At 44.2% G+C, this 17859-nt stretch overlaps 1 protein-coding gene and 1 long non-coding RNA gene across 4 annotated transcripts in view; one reads left to right on the forward strand and one right to left on the reverse strand.

Moving 5' to 3' along the window:
• Positions 1 to 31: 31 nt before the first annotated feature.
• raver2 (ribonucleoprotein, PTB-binding 2) overlaps positions 32 to 17859 on the reverse strand; it is a 126611-nt gene continuing 108783 nt past the window's right edge. For 2 of the 3 annotated variants that reach the window (XM_030372819.1, XM_030372820.1), the window contains exons 7-16: positions 17452 to 17534; positions 16779 to 16877; positions 15086 to 15203; positions 13723 to 14072; positions 10935 to 11040; positions 10569 to 10753; positions 9155 to 9259; positions 8701 to 8802; positions 7195 to 7377; positions 32 to 4271 (exon numbers count right to left, since the gene is read on the reverse strand). In XM_030372819.1, coding sequence (XP_030228679.1) covers positions 4131 to 4271; positions 7195 to 7377; positions 8701 to 8802; positions 9155 to 9259; positions 10569 to 10753; positions 10935 to 11040; positions 13723 to 14072; positions 15086 to 15203; positions 16779 to 16877; positions 17452 to 17534 — 1472 coding nt within the window. In that variant the 3' untranslated portion in view covers positions 32 to 4130. Of the gene's footprint in view, positions 4272 to 7194; positions 7378 to 8585; positions 8803 to 9154; positions 9260 to 10568; positions 10754 to 10934; positions 11041 to 13722; positions 14073 to 15085; positions 15204 to 16778; positions 16878 to 17451; positions 17535 to 17859 lie in introns of those variants that run through there. The other variant, XM_030372821.1, reaches the window with a different exon arrangement.
• Positions 8700 to 9450, forward strand: LOC115555789 (uncharacterized). The gene is made up of 2 exons (XR_003978909.1): positions 8700 to 8833; positions 9389 to 9450. It is a non-coding gene; the product is annotated as an uncharacterized LOC115555789 (long non-coding RNA).

Below are 17859 nucleotides of genomic sequence, written 5' to 3' on the forward strand. Positions count from 1 at the left end.
ATTCCTAGCGATCTAAACGTTGCCTGTTAATAAATCCACTTCTGAAGCATTTAAACATTGTGCAGACCTTCCTTTTTCTTATATTCAACACTATTGTCTAGCACCTGTGGATTACCTTTGGATGTGCGCACCACCCCTCTTTTAAAGACATCTTTCTCAATATCCCATAATCGTAACTTGGTGTCACTTTATTACAACTAATAAGTATAGCCTAAACGCATACATCATTAATAAAAAACATTGATCTAATTTGGATATAAATATTTTCCAAAGTAAACTTTACCTTAAAAAATATGTCACAATTTTTCTTAACTTTAAATGAAAGTCCCCTACCACATAGTAACCAGTAGATGGCTCCCTTTCACTTTAAATTCATAAACCTCATAACGGAAATATACATAAATAAGAAAAGAGAGTTCAGAATTCTGAGAATAAAGTCAGAATTCCATAGTTCTGACTTTTTTCCCAGAATTCTGACTTTAATCTCAGATTTCTGAGAATAAAGTCAGAACAATTTTTTTTCTTTTGTGAGGCCTTCCATACAATTTTGTCGTGCACCATTCGCCCTCAAATAAATAAAAGATGTTGCAACACAATGGCACATTTTTAACTTGTAGGGAAGGTAGAATACATTTTCATTAGCCCTTTTAAACTGGCAACATTAAAACTGCTTCAAAGCTGGTTCTCATCTGTATGCCCGTGGCGCTGCTCAGACTTGCAGCTGAATACAAGACGGCTGTCAGGCGTCATTGACTACTGGTGACAGGAAGTGTCCATATTGGCCCTTAGAGGATGTGGCACTGGTGAGACTAAGTCTGGGTTTCTTTATTTATTTGGACTGCAGGCAGCGATCATTACAACAGACAACCTGTCTAAACCACTGAGACCCAGGATGTGCGTCCCCTGGCCAGTGGGAATGGTAGACCTTCAAACATGTGAAAGTTAGCCCTATAGTATTATTATTCACTTGTTATTATTACTATCAAAGCACTCAGACAATAAGAAAGTAAACAAACAGATGGGGGTGGAAGTGGCAATAAATTAATGATGTGGCCAAACAAGATGTCTGTTGATTTATTGAAAGGCTGCTGCAGGCTTATTACTTAGAAATGCATACCAGATACAGCCTGGGAGTCACTGCTTCTGTCTGTTTGTCTAAAAGCTACTGGTGTAAAGTACTGTGTTGGAGGTGTGGCTGCAGAGCAGTACTATATGCTTTACTCAGAGAGAGAGAGAGAGATGAAATTCAGTGAGATGGAGAAGACTTGTTGGTTGAGAGAGAAGATGGCGTGAGAGTGAACTGGTGCAGGCTCCGAGATATTCAGATTTATTTTATTCCCCTTCCAACTTCAATATCAGACACACACACACACAGACACACACACACACACACACACACACACACACACACACACACACACACACACTGGAATGGAGAGGGGCTGGAGCACAGAACCAACAGACCAGGCTTAGAGTGCCTGAATGCATGGTGACGGCAAAGCGACAGGAAGCTGCAAGACTGCTGCCTCAGCTGTCCACCAACACAGAGCCAGCACCGTCGGAGATGCCACGGCGATCAACAAACTACCCCAGAGATACGATCGGCCTAAAGCACCATACGCAAACATCCGCCCGCACCCACACAACTTGCAAAAACAGTGGCGAGTCGTGATATCCAGCTTGCTGGTGGAGTCCTGTCCACCACGTGATTTAAAACTCCAGAGTGGTAAAAGTGGTTGTTGGAAGATAAAAAAATCTGGCTCCTTCTTCTTGTGATCCGACTACATGGACATCAAAGTGGCAGGAACCACGCCAACAAGCCAAAGGAAACTTTCCAAATGATTGGTTCTCATTCCAAAATGATCTGTGTAATCAAAAAAGGTCCCTGCCTTATTCTCCTGAACAGAAATGCGAAATTAGTGCACGATGACGCTATGGGAGGGAATGTACGTGGCACCTATATCGGGGCCCTCATTAAACACAGGGGGACCCTGTTTAAACAAAGCTCACTCATATTGACGAGAAGACGGAGTGGGTCCGGTTTGTGTACATGATTCAGAGAGCCAAAGGGACATTGAGAGAGTATTGATGGAAAGTTGTAAATAAACATAACATATCTAAAGGAAAGGCCTTTCCTTTGGTCTAGTCAGTTATTGTGAAACCATAGTGTGTGGGGGAGTGGGATTATTGCACTCATCAATGTTGCGTCCTGCTGGTGATGAGCAAAGCCTTGGGCATACTGTGATGATAGGCTAATGCCTGGCATGTGGACCACGCCCGCCAAACTGGCATTGTTTCCATGGCAACTATAGGTGTAATATCCTGTTGCTTCGATGAATGAATACACATTGATAAGTGTATACAAGTGTAATTTACCAAGCAATAAAAGGTAGAGAGTGACAGTAAACGGCTGAAGATATGTCTCGTTATTGCCTTTATGGGATTGGCAGTCTGTCCCAGTGTGAGAGATATCGACAACGCAAAATTGAACACAATCACATCAAAACTAGGGGAAATCATTAAGAGTAGGTCAGAGAGTGAGTGTGAGAGACAGACAGAGACATCCAACATAATGAAGTCAATCATTAAAGTATGTTTTGAATGAACTTGCAACCTGAATTAGGATCTTGAGGGTTTGGGACAGACTAAATATTGCAGGTTTAAAAGTATTTTTGAAAAATGAATGAAAGAAAAAAAGCCATTCTTGTGGTGGTTGAAACAGAGTGTTGTGTCTTGCTTTCATTCATTACTCATAACCATTCCAGAACTAATGGGTAACTAACACCATTAATAACATTCGTATCCTATATCTGAACTGGAAGTGTGTGTCCTATATTAAAGTGCGCTATGTACACAATCTATTTATTGAATGGCGGTCAAAGTGATGATGTCATTGGCTTTTGTCTTTATGTCCCGAGTCGAGTTTTCATTGGCTGTATTTGTCGTTCCTGATGTACCCCTGTCAACATTGGGATAAAAATGGCTAATCGTTTCCTAAAATGTAAATACAATATATATTCATAAATATACATACGGATACACAGACGGAGATGAGGGCAGTTCATCAAACTATAGCGGAAACACACTCTTAAAGTCTCACACACACACACAAAACCTCTTACATACTCTCGCATGTATAAATCGTTATACTTGTGCATGTACCCAAAGATATGTACACACTCAAACATATGAGTTTCTCTCTCTTTCGCTTTCTCTCTCACTCATACTCCAACCCACACACACACACACACACACACACACACACACACACACACACACACACACACACACACACACACACAACACAAGAATGACTTGAGGGATGATGGCAGTGTATTCACTGGTTACTGTTCTACGGTTGTTTGTGTGAGAGTATATTTGTGATTATGAAAGTTTGTTTTACACCCTAAACAGTCAGCTATAACTGGAAGACACACACACACACACACACACACACACACACACACACACACGCGCACGCGCACACACACACACACACACTTTGGAGTAAAAGTTGTGCAGTCCGGGAAATAATGAAGAAACTACAGAGAAAGCGGACATTTGTGTGTGTGAGGCAACAGTTCAACAGATAGAATGTCCTATGCCTTCCTAGCGAAGGTGCGACTGCTAGGCCAGCTAAACACAGAGAGAACCCTACCTGGAAATAGTCTTTCGATCATGTCGGAAGGCAGACAGTTAGGCAGTTCAAATACAAAAGCAGAGTATACGCTTTAAGATCACGGCACGTTAAAAATGTGTTTGTAGTAGGTAAAAAAAAACATTCACACATCGACTGAGAAGGTCAATTAAGTTAAAGAGTTAAGGCTTCAAGAGGACGAAAGCAACTCTGTGTGTGTGTGTGTGTCTATGTATGTGGGTGTGAGTGTGTGTTCGTCAGGGCGCGTGTGTGCGTGTGCACACACAATCTTATAAAACAATAAGTCTTGTTTTAACCTAAGCCACGTTGTTTCGCCATTTTGTGTATCACACAAGATCCGCTGTGGAAAGGGTGTGTGTAAGGAGGGGTGGGGGGTGGTCTATGACATTGTGTAAAGGGAGCAGTACAGCAGGGACAATGTGCGTCTTTCCTTTTGCCCGGGGCCCGAAGGTGCTGCTGTGGCCGCCGCCCACTAAAGCCTCTTCCTCTTGAAGTAGTCGGCGTACTGGCCTCCGAGGCCCTGGGAGTGCTGTCCGATGTAGGCCCCTTCTGATGAGGTCACTTCCTGCACTGCTAACTGGGGGTACTCCCTCTTTTGGCCCCTTGCCTGATTCTGGGGAATAAGGGTTGGCATGGGAACAGGGTTCAGTGGACAAAAATGTATCTTGTTATAATGGTTGTTGTTGCTATTATATGATCACATGATGAGTCTAATACATGCACATTGAAAAGAGGGCGGCTTAAACCTAATTTACAGTTGAAGTGAGAGTAGTTGCACTGCGCAAGCCGGCACACACCCAAAATGGCACCATCACAGCCCAAGAGAAATGTTAATTTGGCCGTTTGGTGCACCTCTGACATTTTTAAACCTGCAGCAAGCAGGGTGCGCAAACTTCCCGTCCACAGCGATGTTACTGCTAAACGATGACATGCCGTCATTTCAATATTCAAGCCATATATTTTTTACATATCTCCTACAGTTTATGACTGCTGGCAATACTAGTAGCCTTCTGGAAATACCTCAATAACTATCTGAGGTCTAAAAGTTTTATGCAGAAAATATTCTGGGGTTGTTAGCAAATTTATTTGAAAATGAAATAAATATATTATATACTCTTAATAAAAGTTACATAATGCCTTCACAGTAATGATTTAATGTAGAAGTCATTACAGTGAACAGCACTCACTTCCTTCATATGTTATATTACTTATGGCGTACTTAATCAAACGTGTTTCCATCATAACTGTTTCTAAGGCCCAACTCCTGTCAGGACCCGATCCATTTTAATGGATTTAATGGATCAATTTTAATGGAAAATAAATCTTCTTTTTAGTTATGGGGTTTGCGGTTATGGTTGGATTATTAAGCCCATTCAGTGTGAGGCATAGATTTTTTGTGATTTAAGGAGCCTTTCGATTTCAATTTGTACGTTTATGAAGGGATTATATTGTAGCATTTTGGAGGGTATTTCTGTTTGGACCTGGACTATTTAAATATTGACATGAATGTAATGAACTGGGGTCTCATTTATAACCGTTGCGTACGCACAAAACGGGGCTGAAATTGGCGTACGTGACTTTCCACGCCAAGGTTGTGATCTATAAAAAACCAACTTCACGGGAAAATGTGCGCAGCCCTAAGCAAACTCTGACCCATGCGTACGCATGGTTTGGAGGAAAAGGAGAATTGGCGACACAGATGGTGTGGTGGTGAACTGAAGTCAGACCGAAGAATTGTAGAGTGAGAAGAACGATTATGTTTTATCATCGCCCTTCATAAATTTAATTTCAACCCGTATCATGCGTTAAATCCTAATCCTAATCAACTGCGTTATTTCTCAGTTATTACTCCAGAAACATAAAAAAAAATTCTCTATATTTAATCCCGTCACTCCATACTGTGCACTGACGGCGCGACTGCATGGAATAAAGCATCTGCCCAACATTTGTCAATAACATAATATTTGTATGTGACACTGTAAACACATAATCAAATGTCAATTAAATCCCAAGTGTGGAAAACCAAGCCACACTCCTCATCACAAACGTTGTCCGTTACTCTTGATGCTTTTCATGACAAATCACGCATTAAAAAGGGGTTATGTTCAAGAACATTTTACGTGGGTGATTACAAACTGATTATCCAAGGTGTTCTCGGCCAGTCTTATTACCGTAACCCTATAAATACAGAGGTCTGCGCCGTGGTAATGCTGCACTATAGGGCACTTCAGGCGGACCATGCAAATGGCAGGATTCGGAGGGAGAGGGTATTTAGGGACCATAACAATTTATTGGTAGGCTACATAAAAATATGTAACTCTACGTCAGACCACTTCTTTTTTAATTCTGGGACTGTGCGCTCCGTGCTACTGACAGAGTTCACTGCTGCAGCAACATGTTGCCACTCACTCTGCTTTTTGTTGTTGGCGATCCCAATCCCGTGACCGCCGAACAAAACTACCTTTCGGGCCTCCATCTCACCCACAAGTGTCTCCACTTCAACCTCCGTGAAATTTCGCTTTTTTGCTTTTCTCAGTACTTCTGCCATTGTTTCCGACAAGACATAATACTTGCATCTGAGTCTGTTTTATATGCAGATCGAATTCATAAGGTCATTTGCATTGACCATTTATGGTTAAAAAGGGGCGTGTACAGGGCGGAACGTGAAGCTGATTCAGCTGCGCACACTTGTAGGCACTCTGTGATTTATAAAGCAAACATTGCGTACGGTGGGCGTACGCAGGGTTTTATAAATCGGAATATTTTTTGGCGCACGCAAAACTTGGCTTCTGGGCGTACGCACATTTTTAGTAACGATCCCACGCACAGTTTTATAAATGAGACCCCTGAACTGTGTTTTTTCTTGGGACTGTTGAATAAAATTGTGTGACTTTGTTTACATCTCACGGGTTGCAAGCTAAATCTTTTAATTGCAGTGTTTGCCATAACTGTACCTTTTAGAATGAAGCAGATTGTCACACTCCTATTCGCTGGGCTATACAACACTATGATAAACACATTATCACTACTGGTTGGTTGATTTGGGAGGTGGGCAACATAGAATCACAATGGCAGCATTGTTCTTGAAGATTCACATGCACCAAAAAAAGCGCCTCGAACAGTAGTGGAGCAACGATTTACTCAGCTCATTCTATTTTATTTACAAAATCTCAATGAGAAAACTAAAATTAAGATTTGGTATTTTTGGGGCATTTATTAAAAAAAGTAACATTGCAAACAAATGTGTAGTTTTGTATGACTTAAACATTTTTAAAACAAACAAACGAGAAACCTTTACAAAAAAGGCGATATCTCTTTAAGAGTGCGGTCAAGTGAGCGGCAAGAAGACATAGTGCGGAACAGAGGGAGACTAGATAGAAACAAAGACTAAAATGCTTTTTCTTCAAAATGTCTTCCTCCGTGGTGCGCATCGACACTGTCTAGCACTGCGATGTCAATGTCACGATGTGACGACAAAGCCCCGCTGACCTGCGTGGGAGGCCTGCATGGTGCCGCAGCGACACCTAAACACTCACATAGTAGTAGGCGCTCCAGTCGGTGGTGGCGGCCTGCGCCACGTGGCCCGGCGGGGGCCCAGCGGGGTGGGCGGCCCCCAGGAAGCCAGGCATCAGGGGCAGGGCGCCGTACGTTGGCAGCACCGCACTGGCGGGCAGAACGGCTGGCGGGGGGGCATGGCCCACGGCATGGAGGGAGACTTCCTGTCGAAGGACGAGAGACGAAAGGATGGAGAGATAGAGAGACTTTGCAGACAAACATGTTTAATAATCTATAAACTTTTGGTTTGGTCAATGATCGCTCCATTTGTGAAGACCAGTGGAGTCTCCATTGAGTCGGGCACATCAGATCAAAATAATTCACACCCGCCTTGCTTTTCTGACTAACCACAACAATGTTCGCATTGCCGTCCCATGGGGAGATTTCGGCAAGTTACAAAATGTTAGCAAGGTTTTGCACGTTTGTATGTTTCGTGTGTTTCTCGCCACAATCACCTCATTTGATCGTACAAGCTATGCAAACGTATTTTTCGCATGAGGTTTTACTGACTGCTTTAAAGTTGCGAATGCAAATTGTGTACGCACAAGCAGACAAACAACACCTTTGAGTATACAGCAAAAATGGCAGGCCCACTAAGCCAGTTAACGCACCCATGCACACACTGTAAATGTGTGTGTAAGTATTGTAAGTAGGGATGTCCGATATTGGCTTTTTTGCCGATATCCGATATGCGATATTGTCCAACTCTAAATTTTCGATTCCGATATCAGCCGATACCGATGTCGATATTTGGGTTATTTATTTTTCCTCAAACCTAATTTAGGTAACATTACATATCTCCTGTTGTGGAATTAACACAACATGCTTAATGTTATTGTGATGCCCCACTGGATGCATTCTTGAATGCAACAAGGCTTTCCAAATGTCAACATTGTCTGTGCAAAATAAGAAAAATACTTCAACTTAATTTAAGGGAAAAGTGCCATGTTTATTTTTATTTTTTTAATGGTCTCAGACAACAGTTTGGATTACACTCTCCCTGAGATAATCTTGACAATGCCCACAACAAATAGGGCAAACTTGACTTCACAAATGATAAAACATTGTACCTGAACAACTATGTGCAACATAGCAGTATGTTTCTTTAACTAAAACTCAATAACCTTAATTGAATAAATGCACAAATATGAGTCAATTACAATGTGCACTGTACTGCACAATTTTGAAAACATTTATTTGAGCTATAAAAAATAAATAAATAAATAAATTTAAAAAAAAAAATCGGTTTTAAGGCAAAAAAAATCCGATACCGATATTGACCGATATTACATTTTTATGCTAATATCGGGCCGATAATATCGGTGGGCCGATAATATCGGACATCTCTAATTGTAAGTATTGGTATAGTCAATCAACCCCTGAGGTTGAATGGACAGCAATCAATCATCAATATAACAAGAGCCATATGTTAATTTCACACACTTTTGGCTCAGCCTGTCCAGGCGAGTGTGTGTTTGTGTGTATACCTTGCTGGTGTAGGCCTGGCTGGCTGCGGAAGGCTGTGTGTAGTACTGGGTGACTGCCTGCATGTAGGAGCCATATTCTCCATAGGATGACACAGCAGGAGACTGGAACACACCAGGAAACACACATTCATGGGTAGGTAGATAATGCATGTGTGCGCATGCCTGTGTGTTTGTGTGTCTGTGTTCCTATTTGTGAGTGCATGTGTGTGTGCATGTGTGTGTGTGTGTGTGTGTGTGTGTGTGTGTGTGTGTGTGTGTGTGTGTGTGTGTGTGTGTGTGTGTGTGTGTGCCTGCTTGTCTGTGTCTGTGTGTGTGGTTGTGTGTGTGTGAATGAGTACATGTGGTTCTTGTCTGTGCGTGCTTGCCTGTGTGTGTTTGTGCACCTATGTGCGTGTGTGAGTGTATGTTTGTGTGTGTGTGTATGTGTGTGTGCCTGTTTGTGTCGGTGTGTTACCTGCTCCTTGCTGTAGTCTGGAGCCAGGCTGTCTGGGTTGATAGCGGTGTTGTAGTTCTGGACTTGTGCGGCTTGGTACTGATGATACCATTGTTGCATGGCTTCCTGTTCACACAAACACACATGTAGGCAAGAGACCCATTAAACATGTGAATACATAGTATGTGAGAGCATTATTGTTGAGTGTTTTTTATTGCACTGCTAAATGGTTGTTTCCCTCTGTCCGCTGTGCAGCTTGCCCTCTATTTGTCAAGAGTTCATCATCAACGTGGATGATGAAGGAAGAAACAAAGAAAGAAACACAGACTGACTGTAAAAAAGGAAAAGAAACGATGAACAGATGGTGAACGACGAAAGAATGAAAGAATAAAAGGAAGAAAGAACGAAAGAATGAAAGACAGAAAGAAAGAAACAATACCTGAGTGAATGAAAGGAGGAAATAATGAAAGAAAGGAAAACATGAAGCCGTTCTCTCCAGTGACGGCATGGGGGCCTTATGCAATTTTCTGAGTGTTATAAGATAAGATAGGATAAGATAGCCTTTATTGTCATTGTACAGTCACCTATACAACGAAATTGGGAGTGCCAACTGAAGGTGCATTACACATACAAAAAACCCACAAGCAACTTCAGTTAAAATTGAAAAAAAACAGACAGAAATAACAAGAAAAACATTTGGAACAAGACAAGGACAGGCAATATGAATAAATAAATATAAAAGGCTGTAAGCATATTGCACTTTATAGAAAGTGAGGTATCTGTTTAATGTTTAATGTTTTATGAGTGTTAAGTGTCCTGATTGCCCAAGGAAAGAAACTGTTGTTCAGTCTGTTGGCTCTGCTCTTCAGGCTCCTGAAGAGAGGAGCCTGCTCTCTCCTCTCCTTATAGAGGAGAGAGCGGAAGAAGAGACAGATGGACGCACACACACACACACACTCACACACACACACACTCACACACACATACACAGCTTGACGCCTCCTCTCACACTCAGTCTGTCTGTCCACCATCTTTCTAACCATCCATCCAACATTTTAGTCAATCATTTATCTCCCAAACCATCACCAGTCTATCTTGCATCGCAGATTAATCCGTCCAAATAGTTTATTGCACTATTCTAAGTCAACGGTCCATCTATGAAACATTCACCACAGTACCAGCAAATCCCATTCACAGTATATTATGCCTGTTCTCCTAGACTCTCTCTATTCCTAGACCCGCTGGTGACTATGGATGTAAAATAGAGTAGGTGTGTGTAAGTCTGTTATTATGGCCATGGCGATGTGACCTTGACACACCATCCAAATGTGTTTGTTGTCTACACTTATAGAAATGTAAACAAGTGCTCTAAATGTGTCTGTGTGCGAACGGGCATGTGTGTGTGTGTGTGTGTGTGTTTCTGTCAGTGCGTTACCTGTGAGTACACCTGGCTGTACTGGCTGTAGTCGGCGTAGGTGTCTGTGGTGTACTGGGCCGGGGCGGGCGTCACCACAGTGCCGTGGGAGAGAGAGCTGGAGCCCTGGGAAGCTTGGGGGGCCAGGGAGCTGCTGTAAAGCCCAGGTCCGGGCTGCCTTGCCTGGGCTTTACTCCCAACCGGCCCTGCGGTTGAGCACAGTGGGCGGATCACACATAGCCACGGGTGTAATGGTTATATTTATAGTCACATCAACCTGGGGGATATCCTAGAAAGGTGTGTGTGTGTCTGTAAGTGTATATGAGTGTGTGTGTGTGTGTGTGTGTGCTGGTGGGAATTTGTGTGTGCGTGTGTGTGTATGAGTACCTTGCAGCACCATGCCTGGCATCACGCTGGCCAGGTTGAGATAGGGGTTAGAGGGAAGCTTCACCTCTTTAGGTGGTTCACCCAGCAGAGAACCCTGCCCACTGGCCTGAGAGGGAGAGATGGACAGGGAGAAGGAGAGAGAGAGAGAGTGAAAAAAAGAGACACACGCAAACATAGGTTTTTCAATGTAAAATCCAGCAGCGAAGAGAAGAAGAAAGGCCAAACGGGGCAGGAGATTAGGCTGTTGGCTAATAACAGTCTTCCGTCTCGGTGGTTCCCTGCGTGACTCTGCAGGATGAGGACCACAGAGGCAATGCTCTCTGCTCCCCTCTGCTCCCATAAGCAGCCCTATGATTACCCCTCTGGGGTTTCTGTCATAGTAATTATCTGCACCAGCAGAAGCGACTGGCAGACAGAACACAGCCACAGCGCCTCACAGGCTGAGAGCACTGTGCTAAGAGCACTGTGCTGAGAGCACTGTGCTGAGAGCACTGTGCTGAGGACAACAGCCACAGCGACTCACAGGAAGACTGCCACTGTGCTGAGTACCAAAGCCACAGCGCCTCAGAGGCAGAAAACACGCAGCTGGTTAGAGTGGCCAACAGACAGTAAAGACGAGAAGGCAAATAGCGAGACATGTGTTAAGTGGGTAGGCAGGTTGGGGTAGTGCATTGTGGGTATTTTCAGTGGGAGGTAATCATGAGGGACTGTTGCTGGCGATGTCTGTTGATAGGCGCGAGAGTGTGTGCGACTTGTGTACTGTGTGTTTGTGTGTGTATGTGAGAGAGTTGGCCAGTGGGTGTGTGTGCATGTGGGGTATGGGCGCTATTTGTGTGTGGGGAGTGAGTGAGTGACGAAGTGAACAAGCCAGTGCCTGTGTGTAAGCACGTTTGTGTTTTTTCCATGTATATTGTAGATGCTTGGGATGACTGATGGGGCTAAGTAAAGGAATAAATCCCTCTGGTCACAAAGAAACAGTTGAAGTGCCCTATCTTGCATCCAGCGCAATTTACTTTCTACACCGACGCATTAGTCGTTGCTAGTTTGCAACTGGGCCGGAGCGTTCTTTTCCCTCCAAAAGCATGGGGAGGGAAAATCTTGCGCCCCAAGGGGCGGTTCTGCGAAAGGAGGAGGCGTGTTCTGGCGCAAACGTTCCCTGGTGCTATTTTGCAGTTTCAGAAAACAATTCTGCCACAAACCAGGAAATACCTGGTTTAAAGTCAGTGGTGCGTTGTTCAGTTGCTATTTTAAGGGCACATGCATAATGTTGCTTGTGCACCTTGCGCATACACTTTGCTTCACTCATCTACCTAGCCACACATTCTTGGTAAATTAATTTGGAAAGAACAGCCGATACAGCGGTAACAAGTTGTACTTTTAAACCAATGCATCTGCAAACACCGTACAGCAAACATATATTTTCTTAACACAGACATCGTGTACAAGCCCATTTTTATTGAGTATTTGATCATGAGAAAACCGCGAGTGTTTTCAGTAAAACCTCATGCGAAAAATACGTGTTTTACCGCGAGTGAGTGTTAAAAAGAATGAATGATTGCGGGTGCGCGTGTTTGCATCCATCTGTTTAAACTCACGCAAACTAAACACGTAACGCATAATACAATGGAAATGTAAAGGACTGTCCCCCCCTATTAACGGGGGGGACAAATGCATATTAGGAGCACAAGTCGATAACGATAATGCATACAATACTGGTAGGAAACAACGTTTGTTAATGTATTGCGTGTATCATTAAATAGAACCAGTTACCGCATATCATGTGTGTTCAAATGCACTCATGGCTCTTAAAGGGGATGGGAGACGGCACTCTCATTGGTTTATTGCACGTCACGCCGAAACCACGCCTACGGATAATTAGGTCACTTCATGGCAACCCTTTTTAGATTTGCGTCGGGCGCAAGAGTAATTTATCCGCCGGTATAATAGCAACATCGCCATAGAACTGCCCACAAAGCTACTTGCGTTTGGCGCTTCTCACTTGCGTTTCAGACTGTTATAATAGGGCCCGAAGAGAGAGAAGGAGATAGAGGGCGGGAGGGAGGTTGGGAGAAAGGTTGAGCGAGAAAGAGGGCAAGAATGTAAGAAAAAGCGAGAGAGAGAAAATCGGATACAAAGACACTGTTAAAAGCCCTCGAATACGGAGACACTGTTAAAACCCTTGGCTACAGAGACACTGTTAAAACCCTCGGCTACAGAGACATTGTTAAAACCCTCGGCTACAGAGACACTGTTAAAACCCTTGGATACAGAGACACTGTTAAAACCCTCGGCTACAGAGACACTGTTAAAACCCTTGGATACAGAGACACTGTTAAAACCCTCGGCTACAGAGACACTGCTAAAACCCTCGGATACAGAGACACTGTTAAAACCCTCGGATACAAAGACACTGTTAAAACCCTCGGCTAGAGACACTGTTAAAACCCTGTGTGTGTGTGTTAAAACCCTGTGTGTGTGCGTTAGACACTGTTAAAACCCTCGGATACAGAGACACTGTTAAAACCCTCGGATACAGAGAAACTGTTAAAACCCTCGGATACAGAGACACGGTTAAAACCCTCGGCTACAGAGACACAATAAAAAACAACCACAACTAGACAATAATTTAGATCCAGCCGTCTTGTCCCGGTGTCCTCGCACAGCCTCGCACAGATTGTGTCTCACAGTGATACAATCCACCTGTGTGTGTGTGTGTATATCGGCCTGTTCGAGTGTGCATGCGTTTGTGCTTGTGTGTGTGAGAGATGCTTGTGACCGCCTTGCATACCGTGCCTGGCAGGGGGTAACCATCACAGCTGTGGTGCTGCAACACCTGCAGGCCCGCAGGGTCTTTGGGCGGTGGAGGGGGGGCAAGGCCACAGTTGCTGCCCAGGGAGTAGCCCTGCCCATGGGGATGGACACTCAACACGGCTCCCGGGGGAGCCGGCTGCCTATTGGAAGCCGAGAAGGTGATGACAGAGGAGGCGGAGGAGGAGGAGTAGGCAGCAGACGAAGAGTGGAAGCCATTGTGCTCCACGCCGGCGGGGGCGCGGCCAGGCTTGTGGGGCATCATGGAGGCTGCGGACACCACCGCTGCACCATTGTGTGTAGGCACAGGTGTGGACTCCTGAACAAACTCTGAAGAGGGGGAAGAACAAAGAGGTCAGGAAATGACGCAGAATGGAGGAGAGGAGAGGTGAGGTCAGGCAATGAGAGGAGGACGGGATGAGACAAAAGTAGATCAGAGAGGGTGGATGAGATGAGAGGTGGAGGACAGGAAAAAGGCAAACGAGGATGAGTAGAGAGGAGATGAGAGGACAGGTAAAGAGAGAGCAAACAAGAGGAGGAGACGAGAGTACAGGAAATAAGAAGCAAGAATGAGATATGAGTGAAGGACATAAAAGCAGATATTCTCCTAGTCTATTTTGATCCATTCCCTCCTCAAAGAGGGGGAGCAGGAGGTTCACAGCAGCTAACTGTGCCCAAGGAGCCTGTTTGCTTTGATGGAATGAAGTGGCTGCTCATACATCACATTCTAGCAGCCTTATTGCTCCATCACTGGGCTTCATTCATTACCCCAGGGTTTAATAACACACACACACACACACACACACACACACACACACACACACACACACACACACACACACACACACACACACACACACACACACACACGTAGCACGCGTCCAATCAGCTCATCATAAATGTAATATGTGTGTGACAAATGAGCAGTGTGTCGTCTCTAAGGATGAAGCTCCAGCAGATCTTGGGTTAACAAGCCTGACGGTCGCATTTCAAATCCTAAGGAAAACATGGCCACAATAAAATTCCATATATACACATTTTAATACACACTAAAAACTATACTAACTGGCAAACATAATTTCCATGTAAAAAAAGAGCTTTGTGTTGTTTTTTTTGTGGCCGCCTGAGGCCACAAAAAAACGTCAGACGTCAGAAAATGACTTCGACCTCTCCTTCTATGTGTGTTGGGATTGGTTTAACAGTTCATATCTTTATTTAAAACAAAGCCTATGTTAATCAGCTTACACAAAACAAGGTTGCTGTTTTGCTTGAACACATTTTGAACATTTCTGGAAGTGTGTCCTTTCAATGTTGATTTGTGAAGTTGAATTTGGACTCCTCACCCGTGGGCGAGTCCCCCAGCAGGCCCTTTCCTAGGGCCATGGGCCCCTGGGGAAGGGTCCTCAGAGACATGGCCTTGTGGAGCAGCAGCCGCGAGGGGTCCCCTAGCAGACTGGCCACCTGGAGGGGAGAGCAGCATGGAGGATTTCATATGCAGAATAAGCAAAACATCGACTTATACAAAAGTGGGTATCTGGATTGGTACATTTGCTTCAGGAATAATAATACTTTCGACAAAAAATATTTCTTAAGTAACCTGAATAAGGTAAGCCACAAACGTCAATGTTCTCTACGTTGGAGCTAAATAACAGTGGCGTCCTACAGAGGTTGCTTTAGTGGATTGGCCAGTAGTCTATTTGTATCGACTATGTTCTGTTCTGTTCGGCCACGTTCATTAAACAACTGATCTGGACCTTTAGAACCCCGACATTAAACCACACCAAATATTAATGTAAGGACCTCTGAAACAAGGCCCTTAGTTATTATATATTTGTTATTTTTTTGTTTTATTGTATCTTTATTTACATGTTGCCCGGCAGTTGTAGAGCTGTAAGCCAATCAAATTCTGTAAATAGTTTATGTCCACGAAATCACTGTTTTTGAAGGGGTTCTGTCTCCGGAGTTTGACGTGTGAGGGGTTGGTCAAATCCTAGAGTCCGGAGAGAGAGGTCCTTGACAGTTTTTTTAGCCAGTTTTGGGACCCAGTCTCTAGAGGACAACGCCTGGGACCGCAGTGTCCGCAGAGTGTTTCAGAGCTCATGACCATGGGTCTTGAGTAGATACACACTTATACTGACCCACACACACACTATCGCCCTCGGACTGTTGGACATTTGGACGGGCATCGTAGCCAACTGTTGCAGTCTGGTTCTCTCCACTGAGAGCAGACCTTGTGCAATGGGCCCCAACGTCAAGCTCTTTTTATTTCGTTGTGTGTATTTCATGCATGTTACACGGTTCACTTTTGTTTGTTATTCATTGATGGGTTGCAAGCACCAGCCTGTTTCGATCTCTCTCTCTCTCTCCCTCCCTCTCCCTCTCCCTCTACCTCTCTCAGAATATTTTTAAATATCTAATCTTGGATGTTCTGGCAGTTAATTTGCATATAGTGCTGGGTTGGTATGTACTGGTAAGTCATATAAATGCATTCACCACTTTAATTCTGTGAAAATACACAATTCACCCGCCCTAGGTAAGTGCGGCATTTTCATAGTGGAGGCACTGCTCAACAAAATGCATACTGTTGCTTGGCATGGCCGGCCAGTGAGAAAAGGGTTACATAAAACAGCACGATAGAATTGTAATATCGTATCCAAATATTTACAGTATCACAAAATGTACAGAATCGTGATACACATTGTATTGGCAAAGAGAAACAAGGGAAGGAAAGACCACATTAAAAACAGCCTTGATGACGACAGAAGCACCAGTCAACCCGGGAGCCTTTGTCGCCAAGCACACATTTGCATAAAACAGACACACACACACACCCCTGCAATTTGATTTGAGTCAGGAGGCGTTTGATTGTTTCATAATGGATTTAGTACTGAAAGACAAGATTGTGTATGCACTCACAGATGTAAACAAATTAGAACAGACATGGGCACACACACACACACACACACACACACACACACACACACACACACACACACACACACACACATACACATAAACAACACAGACAGGATTTACATTGGTGATCCGCTTCTCTTTGATGTGCATGAGCTGTTGCTGGGCCAGCTGCATGTGTAGAAGGTTCTGGAGCACTAGTCCGTTTCCCAGCATAGCGCTCTGTAAGGCAGATGTGACACTGCGCTTCATCAACACATAAATCACATGCCGCAGGAGACACGCACACACGAGTCAACATCCAGACGTTTAATCAACTCTCCCCACAAGCCGGATCCTTGTTAATTGTGTGTTTCTTTAATGAGCAGCTTAATACCTGGTTAAAGGTCCAATGACATGCCAACAGGTGTCAGTGTGATTAGCCTTACAAGCCGTTTTGAAAATCTGCCCCTTATGACATCACAAGTGGGCATGTCCACCTAGATGTGTGCTAGATAGATCAGTCTACCAGCATGCCCAGTGGACTCTAGCAAACGTGGCCTATCTATCAGTCACACATCTAGGTGGATACGCCCACTTGTGATGTCATAAGGGGCAAAACGGCTTGTAACGGCTAATCACACCATGCCATGTCAAGGTCGTTTTTTGGATCATTCCAGTGACATTTTCAAATCATTTCGAAAGCCTACGAGAGACAAATGCATGTGTACAAACCCACAGAGATATGCACACAGACACACACACAGTCACAAACTCACACACACACACACACACACACACACACTGAAGTGGGGACCTGGTGAGCTTTCCCAAGGGTGAGCAGTGCCGAGGTGATGGGGGGGCGCAGGAAGGGAAGGCTGTGGTGGCGGCCGTACTTTCCTGGAAGAAACACACCAGACAGCACCCGGGTTAGTACCTCAACGCTCATCTGCTACAGAGACCCCTCGTTCGCGTTTCAGACACTTTAACACCCTTACTTGACAAAAGTCAAGGTGCAAGGGCAGTTCGTACGCGCTTACCTGGGTTAGACCAAAGAAAGACAATGAGACCTATGAGAACTGCCTCACCCTCGTTTGGAATATGGACGTAAATTATAACGGCTGATTTACATGTCCACAATGTCAATAATTAACATAACGACCCAATCCTTTAACCTAGCTCAGATGTGTCAGGTAAGGTTGGGCTTAGGGCAGCGTGGATCATT

The sequence above is a fragment of the Gadus morhua genome, chromosome 12 (genome assembly GCF_902167405.1).
Source record: "Gadus morhua chromosome 12, gadMor3.0, whole genome shotgun sequence".
Taxonomy (NCBI): domain Eukaryota; kingdom Metazoa; phylum Chordata; class Actinopteri; order Gadiformes; family Gadidae; genus Gadus; species Gadus morhua.